Source organism: Vanessa cardui, chromosome 17 (assembly GCF_905220365.1).
Source record: "Vanessa cardui chromosome 17, ilVanCard2.1, whole genome shotgun sequence".
Classification (NCBI taxonomy): Eukaryota; Metazoa; Arthropoda; class Insecta; order Lepidoptera; family Nymphalidae; genus Vanessa; species Vanessa cardui.
In genome coordinates this window covers 813,070-831,979 of record NC_061139.1, presented here as the reverse complement: position 1 = coordinate 831,979, position 18,910 = coordinate 813,070, and the positions used below count along the sequence as shown (strand labels likewise).

Sequence of the window (18,910 nt, the reverse complement as noted above, 5' to 3'; positions counted from 1 at the left end):
ACGTCACTGCTGAAATGCTTGCCATTTCTCTGCGAATGTTTTCTTTTAGGGCATCAATTGACCGTGGGTTCGTGTCATACACTTTAGCCTTAAGGTAGCCCCACAAAAAAAAATCCATCGGGGTCATATCCGGACTGCGTGGTGGCCAGGAAATGTCTCCTCTCTTAGAGATCAATTTCCTAGGAAAATGTTGACGGATAACGGGCATAGCAATATTAGAAGTGTGGGAAGTTGCCCCATCCTGTTGGAACCATGTCCTGGAGTTAAAGCCTGAAAAGTTTTGCAATTCTGGTATGAAAAACTCTTCGATCATAGCCACATATCGCTCCGAAGTAACAGTTACCGCGCGCCCTCTGCTATCCTCAAAGAAGTAAGGCCCTACGATGCCATGGGCTGACATAGCGGCCCAAACTGTCACTTTAGGACTATGTAAGGGCTTCTGGTGTTTAAGTTTTGGATTAACGGGGCTCCAATAACGGCAATTTTGTTTACTTACATGCCCGTTCAGATGAAAATGAGCCTCGTCAGAGAACATTATGCTATTGAACGAAGTAAACCGATTTAACATTTCATTCGCAAAATTTTCTCTCTGAATGGCGTCAGTTTCTTTTAATTCTTGAACCAACTGAATTTTGTAAGGGTGCATAACCAAATCTTTCTTCAAAATTCGTTGTAACGATGTCCTAGATAAGTTTAATGCACTGGAACGTTTACGAGTTGACTGTGTCGGATTTTCACGAACTGATCGTGCAACTGCGTCGATATTTTGTTCCGTACGTGACGTCCTTGAGCGACCCAAGCGCGGTTTATCTAACGTCGAACCGGTCTCTTCGAACTTAGCAACCCAGTTTTTAATCGTTTGAACAGTTGGAGTGTCGTCAAAGTTGTGTAAACAAGAACACAAGTTCTCGAAATTTACGCCGCGCAACGGTTGCCGAATTGTTGTTTTGATAAAACTCGCGTACACAAAACGCACGGTCCGCTCCGGTAAAACGCTCCATTGCGACTAAATTCCCAGAAACCGAAGTAACTCCCCCCGCTTCCCCTGCATTGCTTACGCGCGCCCCGTTCGTTTTATTCAAATTTTACTTTTCAAAGGACTTACGGGCCACCCTGTACCACTGACCGACTTCAACACGAGATTTCTGAAACTATAGATTGAAAACGACTTCATTTTGTACGTAATATTTAATCAATGTCATAAAATTATTTTTTTATGATTGTTTTCGTAAAGTCATTAATAATAATTGTGCAATGTGTCCAGTTCCCCACGCGGAGATGCCTCCTACCAGCACAAGCTGGGCGCCGTCAGCCGCCGCCTCGCGTGCGCGACGCGGGACGCGCCGCGGGACACGCCCTGACCCCGCCCGCCGTCCCGCGCGCGCGCCCCGCGGGACCCGCCCTGACCCGCCGCGTCCCGCGCTTGCTCCCACTGAGTCGTCACGCGTGACGGACTGCGCACTCCGGAGTCAAGCTGTGCTAGTTGTGAACGAGTGGTGCCGAATCAGCAGAGTGCACTTTAAACGTTCTCTAAGCATAAACATTTATTTAAAATTTAATATTTGACGAGTCCTCGTATAGAAAATGCACAAGTAGCACTTAAAAACTTTTTTCGTTTGTGTAGTTTGTATGAAGACTTTCAAACAACGCATTTTTAAAGATTGAGTAAAGTAACTAAATCACTACAGAGATATACAAATTATATTTATTTGATAATAATTTATGGTATTTGTGACGCCTTTGGGTGCTCGTTGAGAGGCTCGCATTGTGCTCGCACGCGGGCACGCAACTTCCCGATGCATTTCCTCCCGTTAAACTAAGATAGAATAGTGCCAAATTGAGAAAGAATTAGTTTTATGTATTGTGTTACTTAATTTATTTATTACTTTTAGACTCGGTAGGATTGTACGTGTCGGGGACGAAAATTGTTGTTACCACTCCGCCTATTGTCTGTTTTGTTGTAGAGTGGGATATGAAAGAATTGTCTAGAACCTCACGTCCAATAATGCCTTAGCAAATATACTGTTTTATAATCTGTGAATAATGAAAAAAAAAATATTTTTTTTAGACTGTTAAGAAGGCATATTGATGTAAAGCTTATTTTGTGTGTTTATCAGATGTTAATTGTTGTCAAATCCAAGCGTTTCCAAATATTTTAATGCAATAGAGGGATGTTTAGACTGTTAACTGAATAGAGTAGATAAAAAGTTTTACATCAATATTCCTTCACAAGTGACGGATATATTTATTCATAAATACATACCTCGGAGAGCACAAAACCTTGCCATATCGTCTTTAAGTTCGTATGTTTGTTTGTAAATGTTTATATATATATTGTAGGCACGACAGTACAAGCTAGGATAAGTTAGGTTAAGACGAGACGAGACGGCGACCGAACATTCTCGAACGTTCCACGACATTCGGGGCCATTCGATTGCAAGCTTACGTTAAATAGGGACAGACGAATTATTTACGGTTTTTTTTTTTTAAATATATTTTAAGCTTTATTTTATGTTTTATAAATGGCTCCGATTTTGTTTTATATTTTAAGCAGGACTTTAATTTAGAATAATATTTTGTAAAACGATTGTTATTATTAACGATTTCATAAATATAATATATCAAAAGTACAGCAAATCATTAATCAAGAAGAAATATCCTCAATATAATATAAATAATTGATCATAAATTCGTTAATAGTAGCAAACGTTGTATTTTACGACGATAGACAGTACTCTGTAAGCCAAAGGTAACGAAAGTATTACGAACGCTGTGTTGCGATTGATTCCATTTTATTCGACAATTCTTGCGTTGACTTTAGAATCGATTTGACGTCAGTCACTCTTCCACCGCCCCATCATCTACACTCATGCGACCAAAGATTCGTATAAGCTAGATTTAGTTTAGTTCAAAATTATTTCTAAGTTAATTATAACAAGGCACGTCGCTGTAATCGTTCGGTAGTTAAATCGCTCAACGGGTTTGATAATAATACCTTGTAAATTGCATTTAATTTTTACATTAAATTTTTATCTAAGAAATAATGACTAATCAGCTGATGTTATATTCGTAGTATAAAAATAGTTTTTAAAAAAACTGTCGGCTCTGAGTGATTCAGTATCGGGCGATTAAACCGACGTGCGCGTATATAAGTGAAACACATCATCCCATCGATCTTCTGTATTCACGATAAAATTTCATCACATTGTTTCTAGTCACGAACATTGAAAACACAGGTGCCATATTGCTCTCTATATGAAATGAAAACAGACAAAACGTTCTAAAGTTGAGATGATAAATAAAATAATGATTATTTTCTACGCCGCGGTTTCATTTGTCCCCCCGCGCTGCGCCAGCGACGGCAGCGACACCTGCAACGCACACCGAGTATCAGCTTTTACAAATTTGTTTATAGTAACAACAACAACAGCCTATAAATTCCCACTGCTGGGCTAAAGGCCTCTTCTACCTTTGAGGTTTGGAACATATTCCACAACGCTGTTCCAACGCGGGTTGGTGGAATACACATGTGGCAGAATTTCTATGAAATTTGTCACATGCAGGTTTCTTCACGATGTTTTCCTTCACCGCTGAGCACGAGATGAATTATAAAGACAAATTAAGCACATGAATCAGCGGTGCTTGCCTGGGTTTGAACCCGCAATCGTCGGTTAAGATGCACGCGTTCTAACCACTGGGCCATCTCGACTCGTCGGTTATAGTAACATATCAACATAATCTGTGCGGGCGATAATAACAATAAATAATTTGGCTATATTATTATATATCTATACATATCAATTGGAGTGTCTGTTTGTAATACTAGAATTGCCCTTTTTTACTCAATTCATAGGCATGTATACATGGTAAATATACCAAAATAACATTTTTTTACAATTTTTGTCTGTCTGTCTATTTGTTCCGGCTAATCTCTGGAACGGTTGGACCGATTTTGACGGGACTTTTACTGGTAGATAACTGATATAATAAGGAGTAACTTAGGCCACAATAATATATTTTTTTGTTAAATTCAAAAGCGTACAAGGTCGCGGGCACAGCTAGCTTATGGTAAGTATGGTTGGTAAGTTGTCACCAAATGTAACAGCGACAGTTCGGCGCCAATCATCGAGTAGTGTTACATGATCTGTGTCTATTACTACAAGCAAGCACAACTCTGTATATATTTTTGGTGATAGAATACTACACTTGGTGCCCTGAGCCCGCCTTACTCACGGTATATATCACGGCCAATATTTGTTTCTAGTCGGCATTGGGATAACACAGGGTGACCTATCGTGCATAGAATTAATGACAAAAACGACAGTGATTGTGATTTTTATGGTAATGCCTAAACTGTTTCTTTGCGTCTTAAAATTAAAATGAAACGATATTTAATATAAAAAATATTACCTCTGTCTGGCGCGTCTGCAGACCATTAGCCGGACCCTTCCTCTTATAATCGTCGGCACCTTGTTCATTTTTGTCTTTGGATGAACTTGCCTGCAATATTGCAATATCTATTAACATTAGTACTATTAATGAATTCACTGCTATTTAAAGAAATATATTATGATTAGTAGTCGCTCGCGACTTGCGGCTCGCGTTTCATGGTAATGGTTGTCATGCGTACAAAAAAGTAGCCTATGTCTTTTCTTGGAGTTTAAGTTTGTTTCATACCAAATTTCAATGTTTTGGTCGTGATACAGCGACCGACATACAGACAGTTTCACATTTATAATATTAATATAGATTTTATTTATTGAAACCATTATCAGAAGTTTAACTATATCTAAACCATTAAATATACTGGATGTTCCTTATTAATTATTTACATAGTTAAGTAAAAGTGCGAACAATGTCCCACGGGTGGGTTTTTATTCATCGTCAACACATGTAATACAATCATAGTACTGCTCCGACCTTCTCGTGCGCCAGTCCGTCCCGGCGGTCCTCGGGCGCGTAGTGCGGGAAGTGCTCCTGCATGGAGGCCGGCAGGTCCGGCATCGCGTACAGACGGTACATCTTGCAGTAGCGCTGTTAATATTTATAAAACATGTATTTATCAAGTAAATGTTACATTTTAAAGTTATAAAACGCTGCCAGTCATATTGGTGACATCATATTGTAAAAAGCAAGAGTATCGTGTATGTGTGACCGACACATATTTAACGTTAACTGTTAGCTGTAAATAATTAGTGTTTTCAGGAAAATAATCAATTAAAATCATTGGTTTGTAGTACCTTGTTGTGCAAATACTAGTATAAAACCTTCAAAAAATATTCAACGTGCCAAATGATATTGAAATGGGGAAAATCAATCATCCGATACAAGGTTATCGGAAGTGTAGCTTTTGTGTCTATGAAGCATTCCTGAAGCTAGATGAACTCTGGCGCCCATGCATGTTGGGGTATATACTAGCGAATGTACGCACGTCGACGGCGCGCAGCAGCGGGCGCTCGGGGCGGGCGTGCGCGCGCGCCTCGTCGGCGAGTGCGTGCGCGTGCGCGAGCAGGCGCTGGTCGGCGGCGCGCAGCTCGCGCTCGGCGCGCGGCCCGTAGAAGTACCGCAGCTCCGCGCGCGCGCGCGCCTCGCGCTCGTCGCGCTCGTGCTGCAGTGCATTTGGCATTACACACGATATGTAAATCACATTACAATGTAGTAATCTTCACAAACATATTTTATTTCGATTTATATTTAACTTTTAAATTGATTAATTTACAACTGAGCAGATTCTGCTCTTAGAGAAAATTTGTGGCGCCCATTCTGGTGTTCATTGCAACAGTACGGATTACCTGTCGAAAAATTTTCTTCCGACGGGTTTTCTTCATAAATGAACAAAACATTAATTATTAAAAAAACGGATTTAAACCCGCATTCTTCATTTGTTACATATTTTAGTCACTTTTCGGTTACATAACTAAATTATTACTCGCCGGCGTTGTAATTCGGAACACAGAGAAATATATTTTTAATAATACTATTTGCTTTTTAGTTGTAACATACCTTTCCATTTAATATATTTATACGAAAAAGAGTTTTTATGGTATTTAAAAAATATCTTACCCATTGCTTAATAATATCCTCTCTATACTGCTGTACTTTACGCGCCTTCTCTTCTCGCAATTTCTCCTTGAAATCTTCATATAATTCTGCGTTTTTGAATCTAATGCAAAAGTAGCCGGGAAGTTAGCTTGCACTTTACTTAAAAAAAAATTGCTTATTTTCACCTGTATGCTTTGGGGTGAATGTTTGGAACTTTGACTATGGGGCAACTATTGATGATTTCTTGACTAGAAACTATAAAACCCATAGATAAAGAGGGCGTTATGATTTGTACTCTCACACACTTACCACCAAATTAAAGAGGCAATCACGACTAACGATACTATCTTATCAATGTATAATATAATTTATCACCATCACAACAAATGCTACCTGTTCATGATCTCCCATTGGCGCGTCGTGTTGAAGTCTTGGAGAGCTTTTTCTTGCTCTTTCAAAAATTGTTGCCTGGTCTCGATGCGCTGCTGCTTAAATTGCTTCTGTTTGCGGATGTCTGCTTCGCGACGAGCCTCTGCCCTATAATAAAAATACTATTTATACAATTTTCTTCGCCCATTCCGAGATATTTGTAGCCCTTTGGTCATTTGTATTTTCTGTCTTTTGACCTAACTGTTAGATCAACCACACTGTAACCGAATTAATAATGAGACTAACGCAGCCTCCTTCTCCCTCACGGCCGCCTCGAGTCTCCGTCGTTCTTCACTCTCGCGGGCCGCGTCACCACTCTCGAGCTTCTCGCTGATCTTCTGCAAAACCTGCAGCCTTTCTTCCTGGATCTGAGAGTTACATTTGGAAATTGAAAACAAAACGTAATAACAGTCTATGACATTTTTGGAATTATAAGAAAACATGTCTAAAAAGAAAACACGAGCTGTTTGATAACTAATTTTTTTTTGACAGAAAATCGTATTCGTTTATAATGTTTTACCAGTGTCGACAAACTATTTATTCTATGTCAAATAGAATAGTGAAGTCGCATATGACATCAAACAGACATTTTTAACTTTGCCGTTTCATAAATTTAAATCATATATAAAAAATACATTGGTAAAGAAGGCATATTATTCAGTCGGTACAAGATTATGCAGACGTTAAAAACGCGATAATTAACTAACATGACTGTATTTTTAAATGGTGAAAAGATTAACTACTGAGTTTCTTGCCGGTTCTTCTCGGTAGAATCAACTTTCCGAACCGGCGGTAGCTTCACTTAAAATAGTTGTGACGAAAAAAATGACGATTCAAAAGTGCTTATTAGCCTTTTTTATATTATAGGGGGCAAACGAGCAGGAGGCCTGATGGAAAGCGATTACCACCCATGGACATCTGCAACACTGGGGGGCTTGCAGGGGCGTTGGAAGCCTACTTGAATAAAGTATTATTTTAACAAGTTGCGTCGCGTCGCGTCACCTGCTTCTCGGTGAGGCGTCGGCGGCGGTCGGTGCGCGCGCGCGCGCGCGTCAGCACGTCGAGCAGGCGCCGGTCGAGGTCGTCGCGCGCGCGCCTCTCGCGCTGCCGCTGCTCCGCTTCGTTTTTCGAGCGCTGCATGTCCGACCAGATGCGAGCCTTCTCCGCTGCTTTCTGTAAACATCATAAAGCCAATATTTCGAGCAAAATTTCTTATTACTTATTACTTCACTTGGTGGTAGGGCTTTGTGCAAGTCCGTCTGGGTAGGTACCACCCACTCATCAGTTATTCTACCGCCAAATAACACTACTCAGTATTGTTATGTTCCGGTTTGAAGGGTGAGTGAGCCAGTGTAACTACAGGCACAAGGGACGTAACATCTTAGTTCCCAAGGTTGGTGGCACATTGAAGATGTAAGGAATAGTTAATATTTCTTACAGCGTCATTGTCTATGGGTGATGGTGACCACTTACCATCAGGTGGCCCATATGCTCGTCCGCCAATCTATACCATAAAAAAAACTACTAGCTTCCAGTTTAACCAGGGTAAAATAACTTGGGTTGTATAATTTTTAAACATGTGTCAATAGATGTCGCTGTTCAAAAAGTTTAATTTTCTAAATCGCGATATCCTTTGTCAAAGGAAAATATATAACACTGGAAAATACAAATTAATAAACTGTCTTTGTCTTGGAAACGAGTGGTGTTTTATTCATGGTCCTTCGAGCCGGATGAAGTGTCAATATAAAGATGGCAGTTAAGTGAATGTGATTGTGTCATAGAAGAACAAACTGTAAGTAACTAATAATAAAGTAGTGTACAACCAAGCAAGCTTAGTGAATTGGGACTTAGAAAAAATTGACTTATCGTGACGTCTGAAGAATCCATTTTAAATTTCGTCTAAGTCAATCTTTCAAACACTTACAATTATTTGTGAATATTGGACTTCGAAAAAACGTGAAAACTGAACTTAGAATAATTTATTAATTTTGGACTTAGAAAACGTGAAAATTGAACTTACAATAATTTGCTAATTTTAGACTTAGAAAAAACTAGAGAAATTTTATCTTAGTACATTTTAACTGTCAAAGAAATTTTCTTGAAAAAATAAAATGGATGCCTGGATCAGATTACAAAATGACATTATTCAAAAGATAGAAAGAAGCTACATAAACTTTAAGAAATCTCCAAAAGATAGAATTACAATGAGCTACATTGAAACAAGACTGGAATCTTTAGAAAAGCAATGGTTTTCATTTGAAGAAACACATCGTAAATTAATTGTTGAGTCTAAGAAGGAAGAGTACATGAAGTCGGAGTACAACACAAGTAATATGTATAGTAAGGGTGAAGATTTGTATACAGATTATAAAACAGCAATGAAGGATCATCTATACTATCATATCAATACAACCACTTCAGATTGTGTGAAAGCTGACGGAATTGCGTCAGAATTGCGTGAAGTTACCTAGAATCTCTATACCTACATTCTCTGGTCATTACTCTCAGTGGACTACCTTCCGAGATCTGTTCCTGTCTCTTGTACACAAGAATAATTCGTTGGAAGATGTACAGAAGCTCCATTATTTGAAGAGTTATCTAACAGGCGAAGCTGAGCAACTGTTGCGACATCTACCGGTTACCAGTGAAAACTATCTAACTTGTTGGAATACTTTAGAACATAGATTTAATAATAAGAAATTTATAACTGATTGTATTTTTAAAAGATTCTTTAGTCAAAAAACTGTAACAACTGAATCGTCTAACTGTTTAAAAGAGCTTTTTGATACCACTAACGAATGTCTTAATGGTTTAAAAAATGAAGGTGTTAATGTAGACAGTTGGGATCTCATTGTAATTTACATATTGTGTTCTAAATTAGATAATGAATCTCGCAAGCAGTGGGAAGCTAAGGTTTGTAGTTTTAATAATGAATTGCCAACATTAAAACAATTTTTAGAATTTATAGAGCACAGATTCAGGTCGCTTGAATTTTTATGTTGTAAATTTACAAAAAGTAATGTCACTAAGTCTCATCACGTTGTCAATAATGTCAGTAGAAATAAAATGTCATTATGTATTTATTGTTCTGACACAAATCACAAGCTCGGGACTTGTAAAGAGTTTGCCAATGAAAACTTGCCATCACGACGTATCTTCGTGCAAAAATCAGGTTTGTGTTTCAATTGCTTAGGAGCTAATCATTCTGTAACATCGTGTCGTTTGCCCACGCGTTGTAGAATTTGTAAACGGAAACATCATTCCTTGCTGCATGAAGCAACAATTGATAACACCAGTACCAATATGTTAGTTAACGAAGCACCAAAAGACGAGACCAAAATCAACAACATTACCACTTGTTTATCTAACACTAACTGTCAAGTTGTATTGGCAACACCTTTAGTGAACGCTGTATCTAGCAATGGGTCGCACTTTACATTAAGGTCTTTATTAGACCAGGGATCGCAGGCATCATTTATTACGGAGTCTGCAGCTCAGTTGCTTGGGCTTAAGAAAACACAATGTAATAGTGTTATCACTGGAGTGGGGGGTGAGGAAACTTCCTCACTTAATTCCAAATACGTAGTATTTATAAAGCTTCAATCGCTCCACGACCCTACTTTTACCATACAAGTTAAAGCACTTGTTCTAAGTAAACTAACTTCATTTCTCCCTGTAAGAAAACTCAAGGTCCAACTGTGGCCAACTTTACCAGTTTTGAAGTTTTAGCGGATCCAATGTTTAATATACCAAATAAAATCGATCTTTTACTTGGCGCTGAAGTCTACTGTCAGATTATAACTGAAGGATTGATGAGAGGCCCACCTGGAACACCAATTGCACAAAACACCAGACTGGGTTGGATTTTATCGGGACAAGCTAGTTGTGATAGTGAAACCAATACTTCCTGTACTATCGCAAGTTTACATACCAACATAACTAACGAAGAGTTTAACCTTAAACAATTTTGGGAACTAGAATCGGATAATTTCACGCTGGAGAAACAATTAACTCCGGATGAAAAAAGACGTGAAGAGATATTTCAAGAAACAACCAAACGCGATGATTTTGGCAGGTATATTGTCAAACTACCATTTAAGGAAGCTGATCCGAGCTGTAAATATGGAAATTCACGTGAGATTGCATTCAAAAGATTTCGAATGTTAGAAAGAAGATTTATTAAATCACCACATTTGAAGTCTGAATACACTCATGTCATTTCAGAATATTTACAACTCGGTCATATGGAAGAAGTACCTACAAAAGAAATAAAAAATCCCACAGCGGTTTACTTACCTTATCATGAAGTAGTTCGAGAAGATAAAAAAACTACTAAATTTCGAATCGTGTTTAATGCTTCAAATCGTGATAACAATGGTGTGTCCCTTAACAGCAATCTCCTTGTAGGTCCAACCTTACAATCGGATTTAAGGCACATCCTTATGAGGTGGACCATTCATCCCATTTGTTTAACAGCTGATATAGTCAAGATGTATAGACAAATAAAAGTGACAGAACAAGATGCAGACTATCAACGATTGCTGTGGAGAGAAAACAATACCCAGGAGATACGACATTTGCGTTTAGCCCGAGTCACGTTTGGAACCGCGTCAGCACCCTACTTAGCTGTGAGAACACTACATCAAGTAGCCTATGATGAAGGAAACCAATTCCAACTAGCAGCTTCAAGAGTATTTCATGATTTTTATATGGACGATTTACTTACCGGATGTCAAACTGTAGCCGAAGGAAAACAAATATTCCTAGAAATGAATAAACTATTAGAAAAAGGGGGTTTTGAATTACAAAAATGGTCAAGCAATAATGATGAACTACTTAATGAAATAAGCAAAGGGAATAAAGCAACAACAAGCAATATCGAATTAAAAAATGATGAAGTAGTAAAAATTTTAGGACTTACCTGGAACCGACGAACTGATAACTTTGAGTATTCGGTACAACTGCCGCCTATCAGTAAACCTGTGACAAAAAGAAAAATTATTTCAGATATTGGAAAACTGTTTGATCCTATGGGATGGCTATCACCAGCAATAATTAAAGCAAAAATAATTATTCAAAAGCTATGGTTAAGTGGAATAGATTGGGATGATGAATTACCATCTAAGCTTTTAAATGAATGGACACACTATCGGGAAGAACTCATTGAACTTACAAATTTTCGTATTCCACGATGGATTAATTTTAGCGAGACAAATAATACATCAGAACTACATGGATTCTGCGATGCATCCAATGAAGCGTATGCTGCTGTTGTTTATATGCGTACTGTAGATGATATTGGAAACGTTAATGTCCACTTGTTGACTGCAAAAACAAGAGTAGCACCCATTAAACAAATCTCAATTCCTAGGCTTGAATTGTGTGGAGCTGTTCTTTTGGCTAAATTATTACAGGAAGTTTCAGCAGTATTAAAAATATCAACAACTTGTATCCACGCATGGACAGACTCTACCGTAGTGCTAGCCTGGCTAAGCGACCATCCAAGTCGTTGGAAAACATTTGTAGCCAACCGAGTTTCAGAAATCCTTAACATCTTAAATAGAGATCAATGGTCACACGTATCATCTGGTGACAACCCAGCTGATTGTGCGTCGCGCGGGTTAAATCCATCTGAAGTAGCAGAATTTCAGCGATGGAAATCAGGTCCAGCATGGTTGAAAAATCGATCAATAAAATTTGATAGAACAAGTTCAATAGACACTAACTTAGAAGAAAAGGCTACTAGAGTTTACTGCGTAATAGAACAAAATCAATTAGAATTATGGACTAAATTTTCTTCTCTGCGCAAATTAGTTAGGGTTTTAGCATACTGCAGACGATTTATAAAGAAGATAAAATTATTGATTAGTCAATTTCCAGTATGGCTAACTAGTGATGAATTGAATGAGGCTCTGAATATTTGTATTAAGCAATGTCAAGCAGTGAACTTTCAGCGGGAATTAAAGGATATTAAAGATAACAATAAAGTATTCAAGAAGAGCAAACTTACCTCTTTGAATCCATTTCTAGATGAAGCAGGTATCTTGAGAGTTGGTGGGCGACTAGAACAAGCTGAAATAAAAACTGACACAAAACATCCAATAAAACTTCCTTCAAAATCTCATCTTACCAACCTAATTCTGGCAGAAACTCACATGAACACATTACACGGCGGACCACAATTAATGTTAAATTATCTTCGAAGTAAATACTGGGTTCTTGATGCAAAAAACCGCGTTAAAATGGTTGTTCGTAACTGTGTGGTCTGTGCACGACACGCTGCACTGACAAGGAATCAATTGATGGGGCAGTTACCACCGGTTCGTGTAACGCCAATTCGAGCATTTTATCGTAGTGGAGTGGATTACGCAGGGCCTATACAGATCAGAACGTCTAAAGGTAGAGGTATGAGGGCCTATAAAGGCTACATATGTTTATTTGTGTGCATGGCAACAAGAGCCATTCATTTGGAAGCTGTGAGTGATCTCACTTCACAAAGTTTCATTGCTGCGTTCAAACGTTTTGTTGCCAGACGCGGTCATTGTGCTGACTTATATAGCGACAACGGAACAAATTTTGTTGGTGCCGCACGGGAACTCAGAGTTCTGTTTGCTCAAGAGAAGTCGACATTGACAAAAGATATTGCTGAGGCTTTAACAAACAACGGTACAACATGGCACTTTATTCCACCGCATTCCCCGCACTTCGGCGGACTTTGGGAAGCTGGAATTAAATCTACTAAGCATCATCTTCGACGGGTAATAGGTAATGCGACATTAACCTTTGAGGAACTTACGACTTTGCTCTGTCAAATCGAAGCTTGCTTAAATTCCAGGCCTTTGTCACAAATAGGTTCAAATTCACAAGATCCCATACCTCTGACTCCAGCACATTTTTTGATAGGTGAACCGATAAAACTTGTTCCAGAGAAAAATTATGAATCATCATCTATTTCATCTTTAAAACGGTGGCAATTAACACAAAAAATGCTATAACATTTTTGGCGTAGGTGGTCGAGAGAATATCTTACTCAATTTCTACATCGTTACAAGTGGGCAAACAAAAATCCTGAACCTGAGATAGGTAATTTAGTTTTAGTTAAAGAGGATGATCTCCCGCCAGCTAAATGGCTTTTAGGTAGAATTATAGAAAAACATCCTGGTTTAGACGATATTACGAGGGTGGTTACGTTAAAATGTAAAGGTGTCTCGTTGAAGCGACCAGTAACTAAAATTTGTGTTTTGCCTATTACTCATTAAGATTATTTATTTGTTATAAATAATTGTTGTTTTGTTTTAGTACCATAATTTGGGTTAAGATTTTTAAGTTTTTGTTCTTAACCACCCTGAAAAAAACTACGATTATAACTTATACAGTCCATTCTTTCGAATAAAAAGTTGATCAAGGTGGGTGAGAGCAATGGACATTCTGTCCATGGTGGGCGGAATGTATAATTTTTAAACATGTGTCAATAGATGTCGCTGTTCAAAAAGTTTAATTTTCTAAATCGCGATATCCTTTGTCAAAGGAAAATATATAACACTGGAAAATACAAATTAATAAACTGTCTTTGTCTTGGAAACGAGTGGTGTTTTATTCATGGGTAATGTACCTTCAGTAAGCGTTTGTAAGGAAGGATAAACATATCAATAAAAAAAAAAGGTTTAGCGCAATCGGATTAATAGTTCAAAATTTTATCTCAAACATACATACATTCATTGTTATTTAATAAATAGAAGTAAATAATATTATATATAGTACGTACCTATATCTCTTGATTACATACACAAATGATAGGCAATTTTACCAGGCAAATGAAATAAAAAAAAAAAAAAACAAAGTAAATCTTACGAAATCCGCTTCAAACTGTCTGATAGCATCCATCTGTTCATCCGCCTTGATGTTGTCGATCTTTTGTAGGTTCAACTCCGATTCGTACTCTATGCGACTGCGTTCCGACACTTCATGAGCTCTAAAACAAGTAATCAATACAACAGAACAGAGCAGAGTTTGGTAAAATGTTATGTAAATTTTGAGAAAATTATATGATTTATTTATGACGGCTAGGTATACAACAAAAATTAAAAATGGAACGAATGAACATAATCCACGCGTTTTCATTTCGTGCATGTTCATTAAAAGTAAACAGTTGACATATTTGTAGTTAAAACTTTTTCGTTTCAAAAAAATTGAAGAAACCTTCCCATTCAGTGTTTAAACATTTTATGTTGAAATATATCAATCTAAAATAGTCTTTCAGGCCCAAGTCTATAATTCTTATGATGGAGCTAGTTAACCGAGCATCGTTAATGCTTATTTCAAAGACGGTACTGTTGTCTGTTCTTAACCTTCTATAGTGAAAAAGATTCGGGTTTTCAATAAAACTGAGTGTCTTACTGTTCTAATATCTCTGCCTGGTGCTGCTTATTCGCGTCGAATCGCCGCTTTTTACGGGTCGCCATCAGCTCGTGCCACTCTTTCGCTTTCCTAATGATTTCGTCGTCATCTCTTCTCTTCTGTTCTTCTTTCTGCTTCTGAAGTTCCTGTTTAAACTTTATTTGCTCTTGGCGTTCTTTTTGAATAACTGTTTCAATTACTGCACTGGAAACAAATTAGTAAATTAGTTTACCATTCATAATAATAATGTTAGTGTAAGTGAAAAGTACCTAATCACCGACCCTAAGCGACTTTATTAAATACATATTAATATGATATACAAGGCCCGAGAGAAGGAGCCGAGATGGCCCAGTGGTTAGAACGCGTGCATCTTAATCGATGACTTCGGGTTCAAATCCAGGCAAGCACCATATATATATATATATATATATATATATATATATATATATATATATATATATAAATATGTGTATAATTTGTGTTTATAATTCAACTTGTGCTCGGCGGTGAAAACATGTATACATTACAAAAAACGTTTACAATAAATGAAAAGAAAAAAATATACAGAAAAATATGAACAAGTTATGACAATGAAAAATAAAAATGAAATTATGAAATGGTGAAATGAGGAACTAAATAATGAATAAGAAAATAGATTTAATCACTATTATTAGTTGTTAATTGAAAATATTGAAACCAATTGTTTTCTAAATAGATGTAGGTTATTGTTGAAAATGTCAATACCGTCCGCGTATTTTTCGAGAAAAATTTTGTTACATGCGCGACACATACGACCGATAAGATTATGATATGATATGTTGTTTTTGTATACGTTCAGGGTAAATATTCTAGGGTGTCGGTATTTAAAGTTAATGTTTATGTTGATGGATCTTAAAAGCAAGGGTGAATCAATAACACCGTGTATTATTTTATGCAAATATACTAAGTTATTGCATTTACGACGCATGTCTAGTGTTTGCAATTTAAAATGACTAAGCCTGTCATTGTAGCATTCGAGTTTACGTCCGTACTGATAGCGAGAACTGAGTAATCGTAAAAAGCTTTTCTGTACGGTTTCTACCTTTTCACAGTGAGTGGCATAGTTAGGTGACCATATAACCGAGTTATATTCTAAAATACTGCGAACTATGGAACAGTAAAGATGTATAGTAGTTTTAGGCCTTTTAAAACTTTTAGTGCACCTGCTTATGAATCCACACAATCTGTTACTCTTGTTAATTATGTACTCGTAATGATCCCTAAAAGAGAATTTTTCATCAAATATTACTCCCAGGTCTTTTGCGGTGGATTTGCATGAAAGTATGTTTTCGTTTATAGTGTAATCAAAAAGTACTTTTTCGATCTATTCAGTGTAAAGCTTATTACAAAGCACTTTTCTATATTTAGCGTCATATGATTATTAGTGCACCATCTGGAAAGAGTATCTAAATCCTTTTGAAGAGATATAGCATCATTGACGTTTTTAATCGAAGAGAACCTTTTGAGATCATCGGCGTATAGTAAAAATTGACACGACAACTCTTTAGCTAGGTCATTAATAAATATTATGAAAAATAAAGGTCCAAGGTTCGACCCCTGTGGTACCCCAGATGTAATTGTTGCGGGGGAGGAAGTGTACCCTTTGATTGCAACTAATTGTGTTCTCCTGTCTAAGTATGATTCTACCCATCTTAATAAGGAGCCATGGATTCCGTCTGCTTTTAGCTTGCGACAGAGCAAAATGTGGTTTACCTTGTCAAACGCTTTTGAGAAGTCAGTATATATCGAGTCCGTTTGTCCACATTTCGCAAAAGTGTTACTAACTAACTAGCGGTATTTGTTAACTTGCTGAAAAATGTGGCCCCCACTAATGAGGAGGCCCCAGGGCAGTTGCCCCGGTTGCCCTCCCCTAAATATGGCCCTGCCTGCCCTTAATAGTCAACATGACGAAAAACATTAAATTATCTGAGTATGTTGAAGCGAATGAGATGTAACACGATGTTCATAATTAATTTTATGTAAAATTATCTATATAAAGGGCTACTAATAGTATCTTTCTTTTTATACACTTATCAGACATATGACCAAATGTACAATATTTATGATTCTTAGGATTGACAGCAACGTAATAGCAACTCCAGTGGCGTAACAATCGAAGGGTCAGGTGGTGCAGTGCAGGCCTTGGATTTCAGGGGCCCTCTAAACTAAACCTTAAGCTTGTAGCTAGAAAAATATGATCTTGCGCACTAGATTTCTTATTTGGTATCTATAATTTTAAAGAGTAATTATTGATTAAATAGGGATGGGAAAGAGGGGATGAGGGGCCGAGTCTTTTTTTTGTGCACCGGGGCCCTTCTTCACCTAGCTACGCCACTGAGCAACTCGAGTTATAAACACGATTGACAGCAGTATATTTACCTCAAGAGCAGTTTGGGCGCATCTTTATTTTTAAAGATGGTGTCTCTCGCGTTGTGTAATAATCTTTCTTGTTCTTCCTGCTTCCGCTTCACGTATCGTTTGTAGAACTTGCTGTTGGCGCGCTCGGCCGCTTCGATGCGTGCTCGCCGCAGCTCTTCGTTACGTTTGTTTACATTCTACACAAGCCGATATTATGTTTTTAGATGATGCTTCATTCTTATGAAAGTTACAGTTATATTAGTAACGGTTAGAGTTAGTTATTATTTATTAGTTTCAGGTATATTTATCTTGTAAAATGCTTAATATATATGCGTACATAGATTAGCCAAAAGCAACGTTCATCAACTTTTGAAATCGGGGTTGTTCCAATATTAGCGGCGGTAGTTTAACATTACTGGTAACTTTGCGTAAGGTCGCCTGTCATTCACACCTATCACCTAATTCTCCACCACATAATACTTTGTATTGCTCACTGCAGTTTGAAATGTAAGTTAATGCAATTATAATTGGACTATATTTCCAATGCCTATGTGTGGGGGATCACTTCCAATTGGCTAGCAAATGTCCCAAAAATTCGGTCCGCCTTAATTTGGTAGCAACAAAATAAGGTCCCGGGTAATGTAATATATTTAAAATCGCTAATAGAAATTAAATTGTCATTTTTACACATCCTTTATAAGTACTTGTATTCTGTTAAATTTGTAACGTCTTATTAAAATATAGATTTTTTTAGTACTAAAATAAGTCTTATCATAATTTCAAACCTCCAAAGAGTTCGGCCAGTTCCTAGTCATCTCCCGGCTGGTCTCGTTTAAGTACCGCACGTAATCTCGTCTGCGCGCTACCTCTTGTTCTTCTCTATTCCCTTCGGTCCATCGTTCAATTCTTGACCATTCATCTTTTGTCATTGCAATCGGCATTGTTACTGAGAATATTTAAAGACATTCAGTAATTGATTATACAGAAATTAATTATTTGAATTGTTAAGATAGCAAGGCATACAAAAAGAAGCATTATAACTTTTGTAACCAATATGCATTAAAATATAGTAAATTTTTAAAGCTTATTTTTGTGAAATTTATTGAGAGACAGGCAAAGGAAACTTTTATTTATTTTTAATATATATTAGCAAGAACTATTACTACTAGTATTTATTTCATATCGGCATACAATATTGATTTTATATATTTTTTATACATTTTACTATAATTACCTACTAATTGTTAATTAATGGGAAAGCTTAAAAAATAGTACAAAAAGATTGAATAGATACTACGAAAATTTTAAAGTAAATTGATTAAACAATCGCTAAGAAACAAACATAAATGTATTGATTGAAGTTAACGGCTTAGAATGTTGTCAGAGTGAATCAAGTCACCGCTTTTGTATATTAGCAAAAAGACTTTGACGTATTGTTTGTTTTAAAAAAACTTATATATTTAGAAAAAATATTTTAATAGTAATAATTAATAAATATTTAAGTCAAACCTCTAAAGAAAAATATTTTTAAGTAAATTTATGTTTGTTTCTACATTACTTATAATTATTATATAACTTTATTATTAAATTAATTAAAGGTGTTATAATTTTATCAAAAGTATCTATGTTCTATCATATGTATATA

General features: G+C 36.9%; 2 protein-coding genes across 2 annotated transcripts in view; one reads left to right on the top strand and one right to left on the bottom strand.

The window, feature by feature from the left end:
• LOC124537023 (pericentrin-like) overlaps positions 1-3,320 on the top strand; it is a 60,720-nt gene extending 57,400 nt beyond the window's left edge. Inside the window, exon 36 of the mRNA XM_047113732.1 lies at positions 1,265-3,320. Coding sequence (XP_046969688.1) covers positions 1,265-1,361 — 97 coding nt within the window. The 3' untranslated portion in view covers positions 1,362-3,320. The remainder of the gene's footprint in view (positions 1-1,264) is intronic.
• LOC124537022 (trichohyalin-like) lies at positions 3,318-18,207 on the bottom strand. The gene is made up of 12 exons (XM_047113731.1): positions 18,051-18,207; positions 17,287-17,462; positions 14,869-15,072; positions 14,323-14,443; positions 7,474-7,644; positions 6,718-6,839; positions 6,436-6,579; positions 6,064-6,163; positions 5,432-5,608; positions 4,921-5,034; positions 4,411-4,500; positions 3,318-3,371 (listed from the first exon to the last, which is right to left on the bottom strand). Exons 1-12 carry the CDS (start codon positions 18,204-18,206, stop codon positions 3,318-3,320), a joined length of 1,629 nt encoding a protein of 542 aa, XP_046969687.1. The 5' UTR covers position 18,207.
• Between the last annotated feature and the right edge of the window lie 703 nt (positions 18,208-18,910).